Here is a 16,816-nt window from a genome sequence, read left to right as displayed (position 1 = left end):
AATTTGAAAACATACATGCACCCGAGTGTTCACAGCAGCACTGTTTACAATAGCTGAGATATGGAAGCAACCTAAGTGTTCACTGACAGATGATTGAATAAAGAAGATGTGGTATATATATACTGCTCAGCCACAAAAAAGAATGAAGTAATGCCATTTGCAGCAACATGGATGGACCTAGAGATTATCATACTAAGTGAAGCCAGAAAGAGAAAGGAAAATACCATGTATCACTTATATGTGGAATCCAAAAAAAAAAGGAAAAAAAGGACACTATGAACTCATCTACAGCACAGAACCAATACCAGGGAAAGGAGATGGGAAGGGATAAAATGGGAGTTAGGGATTTGCAGATACACACTACTGTATATAAAATAAACAAGGTCCTCCTATATATTCAATGGCTTGTAGTAACCTACAATGAAAAAGAATATATATATATATGTATAACTGAATCACTATGATATACACCATACACTGTAAATCAAACTGTACTTCAGTTTTAAAAACTCTATATGTATTTCCTTGTGATGAGAACTCTTTGGATTTACTCTTAATAACTTTCCTAGATGACACACATCAGTGTTAACTATAGTCATCATGTTGTACATTACATCCTATTTTCTACTTACCTTTCAACTGGAAGTTTGTACTTAAAAAAAATTTTTTTGGAGGTATAATTGATGTATAATATTTTACATTATAGGTGTACAACATAGTGATTCACAATTTTTAAAGGTTATACTCCATTTATAGTTATTATAAAATTTTGGCTGTATTCTCTGTGTTGTACATAATTTATCCTTGTAACATTTTTTGGTGGGGGGAGGTAATCAGGTTTATTTATTTATTATTTTTTAAAATGGCAGTACTGAGGAGTGAACCCAGGACCTCAGGCATGCTAGGCATGTGCTCTACCACGGAGCTATACCCTCCCCCCATAGCTTATTTATTTTATATGTAATAGTTTGTAACTCTTAATCTCCTACCCCTGTCTTGTCCCTCCCCCTAGGAAGATTGTTCCTCTTGACCACCTTCGTCCAGCCTCCTCTCCTCCTACCCTACCTAGAAATGATCTTTTAAGGCTGAAGTTTTCTAACTAGAGCTCTGGCAAGTGGGGGATTATAGAAAGTAAAGCTCAGTTAGGCTGTTGTAAAAATGCAGCTTTTTCCTACCAGAGGGAAGTATGATAATCACCTTCTGTACTGGCTCAACCAAGATCAATCAAGTCAGTTGATCATAGTTTTCCAGATTAGGGGAAAAGAGTACACATATATAAATACTTATTATACAAGTGATATATACTTGCTATAAAAAGAATTAAAAAGTACAGTTAAGCAAACAGCTGTTTAAATAGCCAAGACATGGAAACAACCTAATGTCCATCATCCCATCAACAGATGACTGGATAAAGAAGTAGTGGTATATTTATACAATGGAATACTACTCAGCCATAAAAAAGAATAAAATAATGCCATTTGGAGCAACATGGATGAACCTGGAGATTGTTATCTGAGTGAAGTAAGCCAGAAAGAGAAAGAAAAATACCATATGATACCGCTTACATGTGGAATCTAAAAAAAAATGATACGAACTTATTTGTGAAACAGAAACAGACTCACAGACATAGAAAACAAACTTATGGTTACCAGAGGGGGAAGGGGATGGGAAACAATAAATTGGGAGTTCTAGATTTGCAGTTACGAAAATAGATAAACAAGTTTATACTGCATAGCACAGGGAACTGTATTCAATATCTTGTAGTAACGTATGGTGAAAAAGAATATGAAAATGAATATATGTATGTTCCTATATGACTGAAGTATTGTGCTGTACACCAGAAACTGACACAACATTGTAAACTGACTGTACTTCAATTTAAAAAAGTACAGTTAAGCAAACAGAAAGCAAAAATCACTCATAATCCCATCACCCAGAGATATAGCACATTGTCTAGTATCCTCGTTTTTTGTAGATACATGTTTTAAGTCAAAATGGAGTTCCAGTATACAAAAAGTTATAATAGGCTTTAATTCTCTTAACGATGTCTCACGCACACCTGCCCGTGTTCCTGCATACACTTGGACCTGTCTCATAAATGGGGGGGCGGTGTTCCCTTTTGTAGGTGTGTTCTCACTTATTTCACTAATCCCCTTGTGAATGCGTTCCTTGCAGTCCTCACTGCACTTCAGTGCTGCAGGGAAGATCCTGCATGTTAGTGTGCATCCTTCATCACTTCCCGAGGCGGAGTTCCCTGTGGAACGGCTGGGCAGAGTACCACGCACGCTTCCAGCCCCAGCTGCCTCCTGCTGGGCTGCCCTTGGAGCATGGGCTCTGGTAGCTCTGCCTTAGCTGTAAGACCGCACGGCTGGAGCTCTTAAAAGTGGGAAGCTTCTGGGCTTTTCCCGTTTCAGAAGTAAACATGCTCCTAGTAACTTTAGAAAATACAGAAGATGAGGAAGGTGTGAAAAAATCCCCGTTATCTTACTGCTTAAAATAGCGCCAACAGTTGGGGCATATTTCTTTCCAGTATTACTTTCTGTACACGTTTTGGGTTTGTCTCTGGTTTTGCTGCAGCTATAATGTGTAGGCAGTTTTGTATCATGGTCCTTTTAAAAAGTTGGTTATAACTTGCTTATTTGTAAATACCCGCATTTATGGCAGTAACACAGCTGACTCTCTACTCCCCCAGAGCATGGAAGTCATCTCCAGGTTTTTATTACTGCAAATACGTTGTGCTGAAGACTATAAGTACTTTTTAGGACTTTGGATAAAAGTTACCAAATTCTGTTTCAGAAGGGTGGTGTTCCCGATCCGATTGTGGTTTTTAAAGGCTGCCCCCCTGGTGAATCTGTTGTCCCCAGTTTTCTCTGTGGGGAGAGATGGAGCGAGTGGGCCACATGCCAGGTGCAGAGGGTGAAGGTTGGGCTCCCCGGCCCAGCAGCCTGCAGCCTGCCCGCCCTCCCTCCCCGCTGAGTGTGCGTCAGAAGCCAAAGGTGTTATTTAGAAGGGAGCTTGCTAGGGCCTTGGCCTCTTCCTTGTAGGGCTCTGGGGTCGTAGGGGAAGAAGCTGGCCATCTCCAGGGTCCACAGCCCCTAAGTGAAGCCAGGGTGCTTTGCAGGGTAGGGTCCTAACTCTTCTTTCCCGAACTTTCACAGGGAGTCAGAGTGGACACGAGAGACCACAGTGGAGCCACAGCCCGGATGCTGGCCAGGCAGTACGGACACATGAAGATCGTGGGGCTGATTGACGCCCACTCACCGTCTCTGCCCCAGAGCGTCTACCGGAGCCCAGGTACCGGCATCTGCGGCCAGGCCTCTGCTGTCATCCTGTCACCGAGAGAGAGGAGGCTCCTCCTTCCCGGGCTCCCACTGCTCCTTGGAGCTTTGCCCGAGACCTTCTCAACGCCCCCCACCCCATGACTCCATCTCATCAGCAAGGTGGGGGCCCGCTGGGCTGAGGGGAGGGGTGCGGAGAGCAGAGCGGGATGGCCAGGCTGCGAGTGGGCAGGACAGAGGGCAGCTCACAGAGGGGCTCGCTCTGGGTTTCCTTTCCTGACTTTGCTCATAGGTGTCGCCATGTAAAATGTTTTAATTTTAAGTAGTCAGATTCATCAGTCTTTTATTTCCTCTGGGTTTTAAGTCACAGGAAGTCTTTCCCTGTGCCCTGGTTGTACAGGAATTTGCCCGTCTTCCTCTGGTTCTTGTCTGGTTTCATTTTCTACATGCAGACCACCGATCATTCACTTTATTTTCACGTGTGGAGGGAGGTGGGGTTTTTCAGCTGGCTGCCCCGTTGTCCTAGCATCCATCATCTGTTTAGAAGTCCATTTCTACCCAGTGGTCTGAGGGGCCATCTTTATCATATAGTCTGAATTTCCCTTTGTGTCCGGGTTTGTCTCTGGATTTCCTGTTCTGTTCCACCGGACCCTGTACACACGTCTGTAAACGACAGGGGCATTTTCTGACATGTTTGACCACCTGCTAGGGCTGGCCTTCTCGCAGCTTCCCTTTCCCTACATTTCCTGGCTCCCGCTCACTTAATTTTTGGTATGAACTTGAGCATCCTCCTGTCTAGCTCCTTAAAGACAGTGTGTTGATATTTTTGAGATTGTGGAAAATCTGTAAATTAACAACCTCTTCATGCTGTTAAGTTGTCCTTTTGTTCAAGTGTACTTTTATGTCCTGCAGGACAATTTTAAATTTCCCTCATGCACGTTTTGCATACAACTTCAGCTTATTCCTGTGTGTCTGATTTTCCTCGTTGCTGCTGTAAACGTGTTATACCTCGAGGCTGCCACCCCAGCCCTCACTGCCTGTCGCCTGTGAAGAGGACGGCGGTTGATGTCTGTCCACCAGTTTTATGTTCTGCTGCCTGACTGAGTTCTTTCATTGTCTGAGTTAGTTTTATTCATTGATTCCCTAGTTTTTTCCAGGTACACTACCATAAAACCTGCAGATAGAGACAGACTTACTACTTTTTTTCAGATCTTTATACCTCTCATTCCTTTGGTTTCGTTGTGCTTGCTGAAGCCCCTAGTGCCCTGATGAATATGGTGGAGGAAGCGGGCATTCACTGTTGTCCGATCTTAGAGGAAATGCCACGTTAAGTAAGATGCTGGCTTTCAGAGTAAGGTTTGCATATGTGTTAGCATTTTAAGAAAGTGTCTGTCATTTCCTATATTCTTGAATGTTTCTTAGAGGAATAAGTGTTGAATTTTGTCAAAGGCTTTGTCAACATCTATAGAGATGATTGTGAATTTTCTCACAAAAAATATAATACAATATATTGCATTAATGAGTTTCCTAATAATAAACCAATTTTACATTCTTGGCATAAATCCCACTTGGTGCATTACTTAATGTGGTTTTGGATTCCATTTGCTAACATTTTATTTATTATTTTAATCACAAGTGACATCGGTCTGTAGTTTTTGCTGTTCTGCCTTTATCTGGTATAGGTCTCAATATTATACTTGCTGCATAAAAAGAACTAGGAAGGGCCCCTTCCTCTTGTGCTCTGGAACGATTTCTGTGGCGTTGGTCCCGTGTGGTCTGTGGGGGCTTCTCCTGTGAATCCACCTGGGCCGGTCTTTGCCCTCGCCTCTCTGTGTGGCGTTTTCCTAGACCCGCTCGTCTCTGTGCAGAGAGCGAGGTGAGCGACAAGGAGCCTCTGCTGGAGTGCGAGTCCGTGTCCTCCTCACTGGAGGGAGGCATGCTGATGTTGGCGGGGTCCCCGCCGCCTGGGCCGTGTTGGAGTTGGGGTGCGTGTGGGTCTGTCCGTTCTGCTGACTGTGCAGGCTCGAGAGGACGTGTCGGGAGGTTCAGGCTGAGGGAGCTGCCTTTTCCTCAGTTACCTCCCTGTACCTTTATCTTCTGTGACTCCCTCAGCTTCTGCTTGGACGGACCCAGGCTCCCCCTGGCGGTGGCCATCCTGGCGTGGGAGGGACTGACTGGACCACTTAGGGTCACTGGCCGGCTTTGGAAACGGGCCAGGGACCCCTCACTCTCCCGACAGTGGCTGGGCTGAGGCTTCAGCTCACACCTGAGCGACCTGCTCCCTTCCTGGCCACAAGACTGTTCTGTAACAAACACCAGCATGTGAGGACAGGGGTGCGGCGCTAACAGGGACTCCTCGGTGTGTCTCCACCCCAGTTCACCAACTCCAAAATGAGATCTTACCAATGGGAGCTTTCTACAGATCAACACCCCCCACCCCCGAAATTTGCTTTCTAGGTGTGATGAGATATGGAAAATGGAGAAAAGCTATAAAATGCTAACGGCTGTGCGCACACTGAGCTCGTAAGCTCATATGGGTGGTGATTTGAAATATTTCATGAAGCAGCAAACAGAGCCGTCAGGTGGTGCTTATTTCCCAAGAAGTTGTTCAGGGAGGGAGTTGTTCAGGCTCAGTGGTAGAGTGTGTGCTTAGCATGCATGAGGTCCTGGGTTCAATCCCCAGTACCTCCATTCAGTAAGTAAATACATAAAAATAAACCTAATTGCCTCCCCGCAAAAAATTTTAAAAAATTAAAAGAAGTTATTCATGTTGGGAACATAAAATTGCTTAGGAAGTTGTGACTGCTGTTGTTGTATGTTTATGAAAAGGTGGGGCTTACTTGCCACTTCAGCCTAGAACAGAATTTATTTCTGACTGTAAACGTAAAACAGGCTTGTAAGAAATTCTGGAAACCCAGACGGAGAAAGGGATGAGAACAGAACCCCTCATCATACTCAGCAAGCTTGCCACCCCCCAGGCATCCTGGTGGGCCGGCCTTGGGGCATTTCTCACAGGTGACATCCTGGGAAATACTTTTCTTCTTCTCAATTTAAGAAAACCAAGTACAATGACTTTCTTCTAGTTCGTTATGAGGATTACTAGATTAGTCCATCACTGAATAAACTGTCTTAATTTTGGTGTTTGACCCACAGAAAAATTTGAAGATCTGAGCTCTTCGGATGAATCCTGCCCGGTTCCTCAGAGACAGAGGCCCTGCCGGAAGAAGGGCCTCAGCATCCACGAGGGGCCGCGAGCCTTGGCCAGGATCACCGCCATCGGGCTCGGGGGGAGGACACAGCAGCCTCGCTATGGTGAGCGGCCCACGGCCCCTGGTGGCCTTGACACTGGAGTCCGGGATTCTGTCCTGATTCAGGCTCCTGACGTGTGGGCTGCCAGGTGGGAGCAGCAGCGGCAGCGCAGGGACTCAGGACTGATCATAGGGATGGCGACACGTCAGTTATTGGCTCACTCTTGGGTTTTGGTTCATCCTTTGATTTTCCTTTTCATTGGTTAAAATTAAAAATAGAACATTCTCTCATGGAGCAGAAATGTAGCTGAGGTCAGACCCATTTATCACGTGGGTGGCTCAGTCAGAGGGGGAAATGCCACATCCCCTGGGGAGGACTCTGCCCCTGCGCGCTTTCCTCAAAGTGATGGGTTTGAGAGCTGTCGGATGGCACACACCCCCGGGGGGCCGGAGCCCTAGACCCGAGTTTCCAGATCTCCTGACTGTTGAGTGCGATGCTCGTGGGGAGCTCGGGCGCCAGTGGTTCTTGGCGTGAGTTGGGTTTGATGCTCTCTTGCCGCAGGCCTGACTGAATGAGCAGACTTACGTGTGGGTTACTCGTCAGTGGCCAGGCCGCTGGTCTAGCAAGTGGGCGTCTGCCGCTGGGCGTGGAGGACCCGACTCCCAGTCAGGCTGGTGTGTGTGTTTCAGTCAAGACTATGTGAGAACTTGATTCCCTTCTCAGACCCTTGGAAGGGGCCCTGGTGCTGGTTGGGAACTCTGGGCCCACCTTCTCCCTTCTCCCGTCGTCCTGGCGGGGCAGAGTGGGAGCACAGTGCTGGAGCAGAGTCTGTTCTGAGCAGCCCACACCCCTGTCCTGCCTGAGGTCGGGTGGGGCGTAGGAAAGACCCACCACCAAGGCTTTTTAAATAGAAAATTCCTTCAAGTTACCAAAAGTCTATGGTGACGTCCATCCGTACAGCTCTTGTTTATGCACCACAGAGGAGCTGGTGGTCACCAGAGTGACAGCCGGAGCTGTGTCTCAGTTGTGGCATCTCAGGAGATTTTGTATTTCCTCTTACACTTTGTGATATTTAAATTTTCCAGCAAGTGTATATATGTCCTCTTTGCCAACAGGTAAAAAACACTTGAATGATAAAGAGCATGTGCTGATTGTGAAAAATCTCTTAATTATAGAAGGGTATAAAGAAGAAAACACATCACCTGTGATCCCACCAGCCGGGCTTTCATGCAAATGCAGTTTCCGTGGGGAAGGGACAGGAGCAAGATTGCACTTAAACTCTCTGGTGTGTGTTCTGCCGCTTCTTGTTTCCTCGCAGACAGGTGCGCTCAAAGGTGACGGCATTTGGTGTTGCTGCTGGTCATGTTTAGCCCAGGGCCTCTTACCTTCCTACTCAGCCAGTCCTCCTTGTGGCTGGGCTGACTGACCTGAGGTGGAGCGCCCTGTGCTGGAAGGTCACAGGGGCGTGGCCGCGGTGTGTGTGTGAGGGTAGATGTACCCAGCAGAAAGGAACCCCTCATGGGATAGTTTTACTCTGGCTCAGGAATCTCCTTTTTTCTCTTGGAAAAGCCACGGTGATGCTGAGAGCACCAGCCTGGGCCGGGCCGTGCTCCACTGTGCACTCGCTGTCGGGCACAAACTGGCCCCTCACCTCTCGGAGCCCGTGTCCTCCCCTGCAGACTGCACAGTTATGTCCAGGCCACTGGGGCGAGTAGAGAAGCTGGTCACTACGAGCTGCCTGCCGGCCTGCGTCCTGGGTTCCCCCACCGGCCAAGATTCCTCTAAAGCGGCGGTTGCATTTGGAAGGAAGATCTTGTCTTGCTTTTTGTGTGTGTGTAGATTCACGTGCCCCATTCTGTCCACAGAGCAGGTGCCTCCCCGGGGCTATGTCACCTTCAACAGCAGCGATGAGAACCCCCTGGAAGAGGGGGGCCTCTGCTACAGGGACGTCACCTCCCCCATCAACGAGCGGGACGTGGAGAGCAGCAGCAGCAGCAGCCGGGGTATGCGCCAGCCCCCCAACACACACACCCGTCCAGCAGGGCCGTGGCACTGTGATGAGTCCATCCAGCAGAGGAGGGGGCAAGTTAGAGAAGGCTCTGGCTCTCGTGAGGAGAGTCAGAGAATCTAGCAGGGGGACAGGTGAGGAGAATTCTCGCCCAGGGCGTCTCCGGACAGGATGGGGGGGTCACTCCAGACAGAGGTTTAGCCTGCTGACTGGTAAGCCCTCAGGAAATGTCCTTGTATGCTACACATATGGTCCCTTCACCAGCTGTTTAGTGAGTGCCCTCTGTGCCAAGCACTGTTCCAGATGCTTGGATTTATCAGTGACCAGAGCAGACACAACCTGGCCAAGTGTAGAGGGTGGGCTTGGCCAGGCAGTCAGCATGAACAGAATAAACAGTAGCTACTGAGAGCTGCGGAGGAAACAGCTTGGTGCAGGGCTCGGGGGAGTCACCACGGGCGAGGCCTGTGGTCAGGCGTCCTCGTCTTCGCCATTGTCAGAAGAGCACGCCTTCTGTGCCAACCTCGGGGCCGCGCGGAGCAGCAGCAGCAGCGAGGCCCTGGCGAGGGCCCCGGGACTCAGCAGCGAGGCCTCCCTGGAGAGCAATGAGGTGACCTTCTCCCCCCTCTTGCTCTCCCACCTCCCTCCCCTTTCCTGGCGTCAGCTGAGGTGAGCGGGTCTGCTACAAGGATTTACTGCGTCCACGCTGTGCCTGGACGTACCTGGAGCATCGCTGGGTTTGTGCCCCAGGGACCCTGGAGGCAGTCACCAGGGAGGCCTCTGTGTGGCAGGCGGGGGGGTTTCATGAAGGGTTTCAAACCTGACCCAGCCCGTGAGGGAAATGGCACAGATGGCGACGCAGACGCTAGAGCTGTGGGGCGGAAAGCAGAGTTTGGACACAGCCACGTTAGCTGTGAGCCCTTCGGAGTTACTTTAAACAAATCTCTCACTACAGGATTCGGATCATGCGCGTAAAAGCTCAGTTCGCAAACAAACTAAAAGTTTTGTGAAGACTAAGAGCCGTCACAGCAGTAGTGACAGCCAGTGGCCTCCTGGCACCGGGACTTCCTGTTCCCCGGGATCTGTCCCCCAGACTGAGAGGTCCCCGTATTCAGGACCCCAGGTAAGACCACTTGTGAAGCTGGTGGGTATGCTGTTAAAAGGACGGGGCTTTTGTGATCTGTGAGGCATTTATTTGAGAGACGAGAGTGGGGTGGTTCTTCCCCAAGTGACCAATAGAGCTGCTCGGGCGGAGAGGATGCTTAATGGCGAGAGGGGCCAGCGGCAGGGTTTCTGTCCGTCCCCTTGGTTTCCACGCTCAGCCCAGCCTTCCCGAGTCCGGGGAGGAGCAGCACAGGACCGATGTCGTGGAGCTGCTTTTTGGCAACAGTGACAAGATGCAAATGAAGCAGTGACAGGTGGCAGCCAGCGCTCAGCGAGAACTGTGGTTTCTGCTTCTTGTCATCGTGGCTGCGCTGGCTCTGCAGTTACTTGGTTACAGGTGCATCAGCAGCTCAACTGTCTCACGTGTTTCAAGTATTTGCTATTTATCACTTCAAGTCACAGCTCTGCTCTTCGCCTAAAGCCTGTGGTTTTGCTGATTTCTCCTCACAGCCCCCAGGGAGCTCTCCCCAGGGTTTGTGTTCCCGGCCCGGTGACCAGCTGGCCTCTCGAGGCCTTAAGCACATGTTGACTGGAGACTTTAAATCAGCTCTTTAAAATATATTCCAAGACCTAAAAGAAACCATCTCTAAATATTGAAAGTGATAGAAATAAAAATAACCAAATAGAAATTCTGGAGTTGAAAATACAGTAACTGAAGTGAAAATTTTACTAGAAGGGCTCGACAGCAGATTTGAATACGCAGAAGAGAGAATCAGAAAACTTCCCGTAGCTCAACTGAGGTCTTCCGATCTGAGAGATGAAGAAGAATGGAGAAAAGGACCCAACACCTGTGAGACCACAGTGGTGCTCCTAGGGAGGAGAGAGAGAAAAGCAGGGAAAATGTTTTAAAATAGCCAGGTTTTCCCAGATTTGATCAAGAAATGGATCTGCGCATCTATGAAGCTGAATGAGCTTTAAGTCGGTCAAACTCAGAGCCACATCTGGACACATCACAGACCATCAGAAGACACAGAATCTTGTGACAAGTGACTCAGCACATCCAAGGGCATTTCCAGAAAATTAACAGGACATTTCTCATCAGAGGGGATGACGTGTTCAAAGAAGTGAAAGAAAACTCAGCCAAGAATGCCACATCAGCAAAAGCAAAAACTCCCCCAGGTGAAGGGGAGATGAAGCTGGTTGAGGGTCTGCAGAGGCTGGGGAGTCACTGCTGCGGACCTGCCTCAGGGTGTGCCTTGTCTTGTGCCCCTGCCTCCAGGGCCCACCTGTGTTCTGACCTGCCCTCTCACCACGCTGGCTCCTTGCCCCCTAGGACCTGGCCACGCTGCTGGAGCAGATCGGCTGTCTAAAGTACCTGCAGGTGTTCGAGGAGCAGGACGTGGACCTCCGCATCTTCCTGACCCTCACCGAGAGCGACCTGAAGGAAATCGGCATTACGTGAGTCCACGGGGCCTCCGTGGCCAAAGCGCCCTGGGACCGGCTGGGGTTGCAGCTCCTAGCGTTCGGGTGGAGGGCCGCCCTGTCCAGAGGCCGGCTCTTTCCCTGCGGTTAGCTGTCTGCCACTCCTGGCTGACGTCCTGTGCAGGCCCAGTGGACACTTCTGTGTTCAGGGCACCCAGATGTTTTCTGCTGTTCACTTTTGAGTGTTCGGAGTTGGCAGACAGTCATCCACAGGTCCCTGTCCAGGGAAAGCAGCAGCCAGGGAGGCCACCCTACCAGAGCGGGGAGGCTTGTCACAATTCACAACTCCTTATGTTACTTTGTGTCCTCTGTTGCAGGATCCCGGGGAGCTACTCTCCCCCTTCAAAGCTGGGCCTTTTCTAGGGGACGGTCTTGGTAGGACGGCCCATGGAGCCTCCACACACAAGGCAGCCCACCCGCATCCTTCTCTCACCCCCCCGCCGCAGGTTGTTTGGGCCCAAGAGGAAGATGACCTCTGCCATTGCTCGCTGGCACAGCAGTGCCCGCCCCCCCAGTGATGCCCTGGAGCTGGCCTATGCTGACCGGCTGGAAGCTGAGATGCAGGAGCTCGCCATCCAGCTGCACAAAGTGAGTGGGGAGCCGGTGCAAGGGATGTGCAGAAATGCCAAGAGGGGCGTCTGCTGACACACACCTGCAGTGAAGGACGCAGCCGTGGAGACAGACGCCCAGAGTCCACGAGCAGCAGCCAGGGTGGGAGACAGGACAGTGAAGGCAGGGAGCAGGGCAGCTCACGTGCTGAAGGGAGACGCACAGATGGGCACTTGGGAGGGGAGAGGGTGAAGGCGGGGCACAGCAGCCAGCGGGGACACCGTGGGGCTCGCAGGCAGGGACCCAGAGTAGGGACACTGAGGAGACAGGCCCCTCCAGGCCAGGAGAAATGAGGCACTCAGACGGTGGAGATGGAATCTGGGGGCAGGGGTGTGGGCAGCCTGAGTGGTCATGGCCTGGTGTCCCCAAGTGCCCCAGCCCGTTTGCCTGCCCCACCTGCCACCTTGTCCGCCGCAGCGCTGTGAGGAGGTGGAGGCCATGCGGGGCCAGGTGTCGCAGGAGCAGGAGCTGCGGGCCGTGGTGGAGAGCTGCCTGCTGGAGCAGGACGGCGCCCGCAAGAACGTCCACGCACAGCTGCAGGAGACCTGGGCCCTCGCCCGGGACGCTGCTCTTATCCTGGACCAGCTGCGGTGAGTGGGCATCTGAGCTGCCCCCTGGGCCAGGGCCAGGCTGAGTCATCGTTTCCTCCAGATTCTTCAATCAAGGGGTCATTTTCAGGGCCTTCTGGGGTTACCACCACCACCCATTTCATTCTGGCTGTTCCTCCCTGCAGGCAGCAGAGGGGCCCTGAGAACCTGCACACCCCAAGTGGGTCCTTCTCTGCCTGGGCCTCACCGGCAGGCGAGAGCCCAACTTCATACAGGGAGGAGGTGGGTGTTGGCCCTGCGAGGCCTCTCCCCTCACCCGCACCTGCTCTCATGTCCCACAGAGCCTGTCAAGCCGAGCTGTCAGCCCGAGTGAGGCAGGACCAGTACCCGCTTGGGGCCACCCTGGGCCCAGCCCTCCCCACAGCTGGTAAGAGCAGCATCCTGGCCCTGGTACAGGCATGTGGAGGGCAAGACGCCTCTCCAAGCCAGGCTTTACCCCTTGTCCCAGCACCATTATCACACTCACACCCCCAGGTCCCCTCACACGCCCAAGCCCACGTCCTCACCGTCCCTCCTGACGGTGGGAGGCAGAGGTCCTTCACGTCCAAGACTTCAAGTGACACCTGCAGCCCTACACTGGGGCCATCCTGAGGCATAGCCTAGCAGTAGGCAGGGACCCTCACACTCTCACTCCCCATGCCAGGCCCTGACTGGCAGTTGGCACTTTGGTCAACAAGTGGGAGAACAAGCTGTGATGGAACAAGGGGGTGGTGCCGGCACTGACGGCTGGGTGGGTCCCCTGGTCAAGGTGGCTCAGGACGAAGAGATGCACAGACCCCAGGGCCCACCCAGCCCTCTGCCCCACAGACGCCAAAGGCTGGCAGGCCTCCTTGCAGGCCCTGAGCCTCCCTGAGCTGTCAGGAGCACTGGAGGATCGAGTCCGGGAGATGGGTGAGTCTCTGGGCAGCAGCTCGTGGCTCCTGCCCGCACTCAGGGCCAGATGCGGTGAACAGGGAGAGCCTGCCACAGCCCCCCAGCATCCCCAGCCACCCATTCCTGTGCCCTGCTCGCCCCCCAGACTTGCAAAGCAGTCACTGTCTGCTCCCATCCTCAGGGAGAGTGCTGTGCTCGGTGACCCAGAGCCTGGAGAAGCTGCAGGTGCTCAACGGGAAGGAGAACTGGCGGGAACCTTAGCCGGGAGGGACGGTGAGTGTCGTCAGCCCAGGACCCAGGCCAGGAGAGGAGGGCCTGCCGTGCAGCTGAGCGAGTGCCCACTGGAGTCTTCCCTTTCCCTTCTCAGAGCTGACGTGGGGTGACGGATCCACCCTGAAGCTGTGCCCGGAGACAGGAGGGCAGTGAGCGGCGGCCGCAGCAGCTGGGCCCCCAGCAGGGCCAGAGGATCAGGCCCCAGGAGCAGCCAGCAGACAGAGGCAGGACGGGGCTGTGGCTGGTGTGAGGGCAGCGAGGCCTGCTCTGAGGCAGGACGAGGGTCTCCTGTCCAGAACCTAGGATTAAGGCCCGGAGCAGGGAGGGCCTTGGGGAGAACGCAGCCCCACACACCACAGGCACCACACTGAGTTTGCCCTGACGGATGGGGACGGGCACCTGGGCAGCATATGCCATTTGCTGGAAAATAAAATTTAAGATTGGCTGGTGAGAGGTTCATTTCTGGTCACATGGCCTCCAGTACTGGCTGATTGATAGACCACTGCAAGGAGACCCGTGCCAGGGCCCTCACCCTAGAACACTGACAGCAGGACCAACTGGGGACCCTTACTGCCCCACACGTCCATCCCCTGCAGCTCAGAGCACCCCAAAATTCTACAGAGCTACCCAGAGAGCAAAGCATGCCTCAGAAAGTATAGGCGAAAGGTACAGATGTTTTATTTACAGAGCGAAGTGTTTTTGCCCACAAGTGCCGGCCGCTTCATCAAGACTCTAAGGTGGGACAGACGCCCGGGTGGGGCTGAGAGCATTGCTTTCCTTACCAGGCCAGGTTGGCACTGTGGAAACTGGTAGCTTCACTGAGGAGTCTTTCCAGACATAAGGCTGTAGGAGACTGCCAGTGGTGACCTTCCTGTCCCACGTGGCTCTTATGCTGTCATTCCACACACTCGGCCAGTGCTGCCAGACTACCTCCCAGAGCTGCCTGCAGACTGTGCTGAAGATGGAAAAAGGGAGGCTTTCAAAGCAAAGGAAGGAGCAGCGGGCTCAGCCCAGGTACCACCAGAGCTACTGGGATCAGGAGAGGGGCCTTGCATGGTCAGTCCCAGAGAGACTCATGGCTGGTAGCGCCACAGTAAACACAGGGAGGTGTCCAGCACCCCCACCTGGGACAGGCCTGCCTTAGCGCCACTCTGAATGGTGTCCAAGCCCCAGTCTTGGGCCCAGCCTCTGCCTGCAGATCACTGGGTAGTGGGGAAGGGGACACCCTCCTGCACTCAGCCCTCAGCCTGCAGCCAGGACCAAAGAACACACAGAGCAGCCGAAGATCGACTCCAGCAGCTCCAGCTCCAGCTGGGTCCCGACTGTCCTCAGGGATCAAACCCAAGGGAGTAAAGCTGCTTTAAAGTTTTGCTGCAAGTGAAGCTAACAACCAAAATTCACAGTGTGTGAAAAAAAAAAAAATCACAGTGTAACATCCTACCCGAGGCCGGCTCTTCTCCAGGCCCTGGGGCTGACTTGGGCAGGATGCAGGAAGGAGTCAACCCAGAGCTGCCCTCTGCTAGAACCAAGTCTACTGTGAAAACAGACCAGCTTCTCCAGGGTCCAAGTGCCTGTGCACTTACCCCCTTGGGCAATCGGGCCATACCCGGGGCTCCACAGCCCATGATGAAAGGAGAGTTTGAGTGGGCGCACCCAGGCCACCACCCAGTAACTGCTCAGGTCAGTGGAGGTGACAGGATGCGCACTCCCCCACACAGAATGGGGCAAACACAGAAACATGATGGAAGATACACTCCCACTGGAAGTGAGGGCCCAGCCTCAGCCCTTGGGAACAAGCAGAGAGAGGACGACAGGACGCACAGCGCAACCTCAGGAGGAAGATGGGAGCAGCTTCTCTAGGGCTTTCTTCTGCTTCTCCGTGGCCGCAGCCAAGGCCTCAGCCAGCTTCTCCTCGGGCATCATGTTGAGCACCTTGAGGGCAAAGAGGAGCTGGTACTTGGCTGTGCTGATGAAAGCATTACTCAGGAAGTTGGGAAAGCCACCGACTCGGTCCTTCTGGGTGTACAGTGGGACCCGCACGAGCCCCAGCACCTGCATGGAGAGGAGACCAGGGTTGGGGCCAGGCCCCAGGATAACATGACCCTGGCAGGAGGGGAGGCTTTTGAGCTGCTAGGCCAGGGGAAAGAGCCAGGTTCTCAAGGACAAAATGGGACACCCGGGCAGGGTCAGATGAGGCAGAAGCCAGCCAGCTCTCTCAGAGCAGTACAGCCCCACTTCTCCCCAAGCAACTTTCAAGGCCACCCCCATGCACCTCCATCCCACCCTCTAGTCCCAGTCCCCATCTGCTGGCAGGAAGCCCCCCAGTCCACACCCCATGCTCCCTCTTACACCTGGTAATCCTAAACACCCCAAGTGTCACTCCTAGCCCTTCCAGACTAAAACCCCCAGGCAAAAAGCCTTCACCTCCCTCACCGTAGGACCTGGTTCATGAACCCAGACCTGCAAGATCCTCTTTTTGCTCTTAAGTGTCCCACCTCCCGAGCAGGCACCGCCCCTTTCCATCCTCCCTCTGATCCCACTCCCCACTCCCAGGATTGGCAATGGCAGGCAGCAAGGCAGATGGAACACAGCCCCGAGGGAGCCCTTGACCCGACCCCTGCCTCCCACCCAACCCGGATCCCTAGCCCCTCTCCCCAACCCGATGCTGGAGACAGCGACACCCCTCCCAGCCCGGTTGGTGGACCCTCAGGGGGGCGTGTTACCCATCGGTGCCTTCCGCGGGGCCAGAGCCAAACCCCAGGGTGGGGGGCGGGGCACGGGCGGCGGCCCCACCTCCAGGCCGTGGTCGCGCGAGTGCACCGCACTGATCTCCACGGCGTGCAGCTGTTCCAGGGTCAGCTGCCGCGCGTACAGGTGCGCCACGACGCGGTGCGGGCCCTCGGTCAGGTGCGAGCTCAAATAGTCGGCCTCTGTGAGGCGCAGGCAGCCCAGGCCCAGGCCCAGAACTCGGTTCAGTCCGTCCTCCAGCGACCAGAAGCGTCGGTCCACGAATCCCCCGGGGAAGCCCAGCAGCCCGTCGAAACGCATCTGCATCTGCAAGGGAGCTCCGGGTCACGGACGCGGGTCCGAGTGGCGCCCGGTCCCCGCCCGCCCGCCTGCCTATGTCCTCACCAGCACCGAGAAGCGCATGGGGATGCGGCCAAAGAGCTGCCCGGGGTTTGCAGCATACAGCATGGCGTGGCACGAGTGGCTCCAGCCTGGCCCCAGGCGCATCGCCTCCACTCTGCTGATCTGCTTCAACTCAGGGACCACTGCCGTCGACATCTTGCCAGTACCCAGTGCTGCCCCAGCGCTGCCTCTTAAGTGCATGCGCG

At 53.4% G+C, this 16,816-nt stretch overlaps 2 protein-coding genes across 16 annotated transcripts in view; one reads left to right on the top strand and one right to left on the bottom strand.

The window, feature by feature from the left end:
- ANKS3 (ankyrin repeat and sterile alpha motif domain containing 3) overlaps positions 1–13,927 on the top strand; it is a 26,417-nt gene extending 12,490 nt beyond the window's left edge. For 3 of the 7 annotated variants that reach the window (XM_031447683.2, XM_064478411.1, XM_064478414.1), the window contains 12 exons: positions 3,159–3,294; positions 6,432–6,590; positions 8,393–8,530; positions 9,033–9,142; positions 9,488–9,655; positions 10,970–11,094; positions 11,565–11,706; positions 12,145–12,317; positions 12,617–12,702; positions 13,143–13,226; positions 13,390–13,481; positions 13,576–13,927. In XM_031447683.2, coding sequence (XP_031303543.1) covers positions 3,159–3,294; positions 6,432–6,590; positions 8,393–8,530; positions 9,033–9,142; positions 9,488–9,655; positions 10,970–11,094; positions 11,565–11,706; positions 12,145–12,317; positions 12,617–12,702; positions 13,143–13,226; positions 13,390–13,469 — 1,401 coding nt within the window. In that variant the 3' untranslated portion in view covers positions 13,470–13,481; positions 13,576–13,927. The other 4 variants (XM_064478412.1, XM_064478416.1, XM_064478413.1 and 1 more) reach the window with 4 other exon arrangements.
- On the bottom strand, positions 10,944–16,816 carry NUDT16L1 (nudix hydrolase 16 like 1). Of its 9 annotated transcripts, XR_010377656.1 has the most exons (6): positions 16,614–16,815; positions 16,275–16,535; positions 15,303–15,533; positions 14,264–14,436; positions 11,771–11,874; positions 10,944–11,074 (listed from the first exon to the last, which is right to left on the bottom strand). XR_010377656.1 is itself a non-coding variant. In XM_010992706.3 (4 exons), exons 1-3 carry the CDS (start codon positions 16,809–16,811, stop codon positions 15,312–15,314), a joined length of 681 nt encoding a protein of 226 aa, XP_010991008.3. In that variant the 5' UTR covers positions 16,812–16,815; the 3' UTR covers positions 14,136–14,436; positions 15,303–15,311. The 9 variants fall into 9 exon arrangements, 4 of the variants coding, with proteins under 4 accessions (XP_010991008.3, XP_064334492.1, XP_064334493.1 ...); XR_004135539.2 differs by lacking the exon at positions 11,771–11,874 and having other exon boundaries at positions 11,014–11,074; XR_004135538.2 differs by lacking the exons at positions 10,944–11,074; positions 11,771–11,874 and adding an exon at positions 12,316–12,454.

This window comes from Camelus dromedarius, chromosome 24 (assembly GCF_036321535.1).
Source record: "Camelus dromedarius isolate mCamDro1 chromosome 24, mCamDro1.pat, whole genome shotgun sequence".
Lineage (NCBI taxonomy): Eukaryota > Metazoa > Chordata > Mammalia > Artiodactyla > Camelidae > Camelus > Camelus dromedarius.
This window is presented reverse-complemented; position numbering and strand designations above follow the sequence as displayed.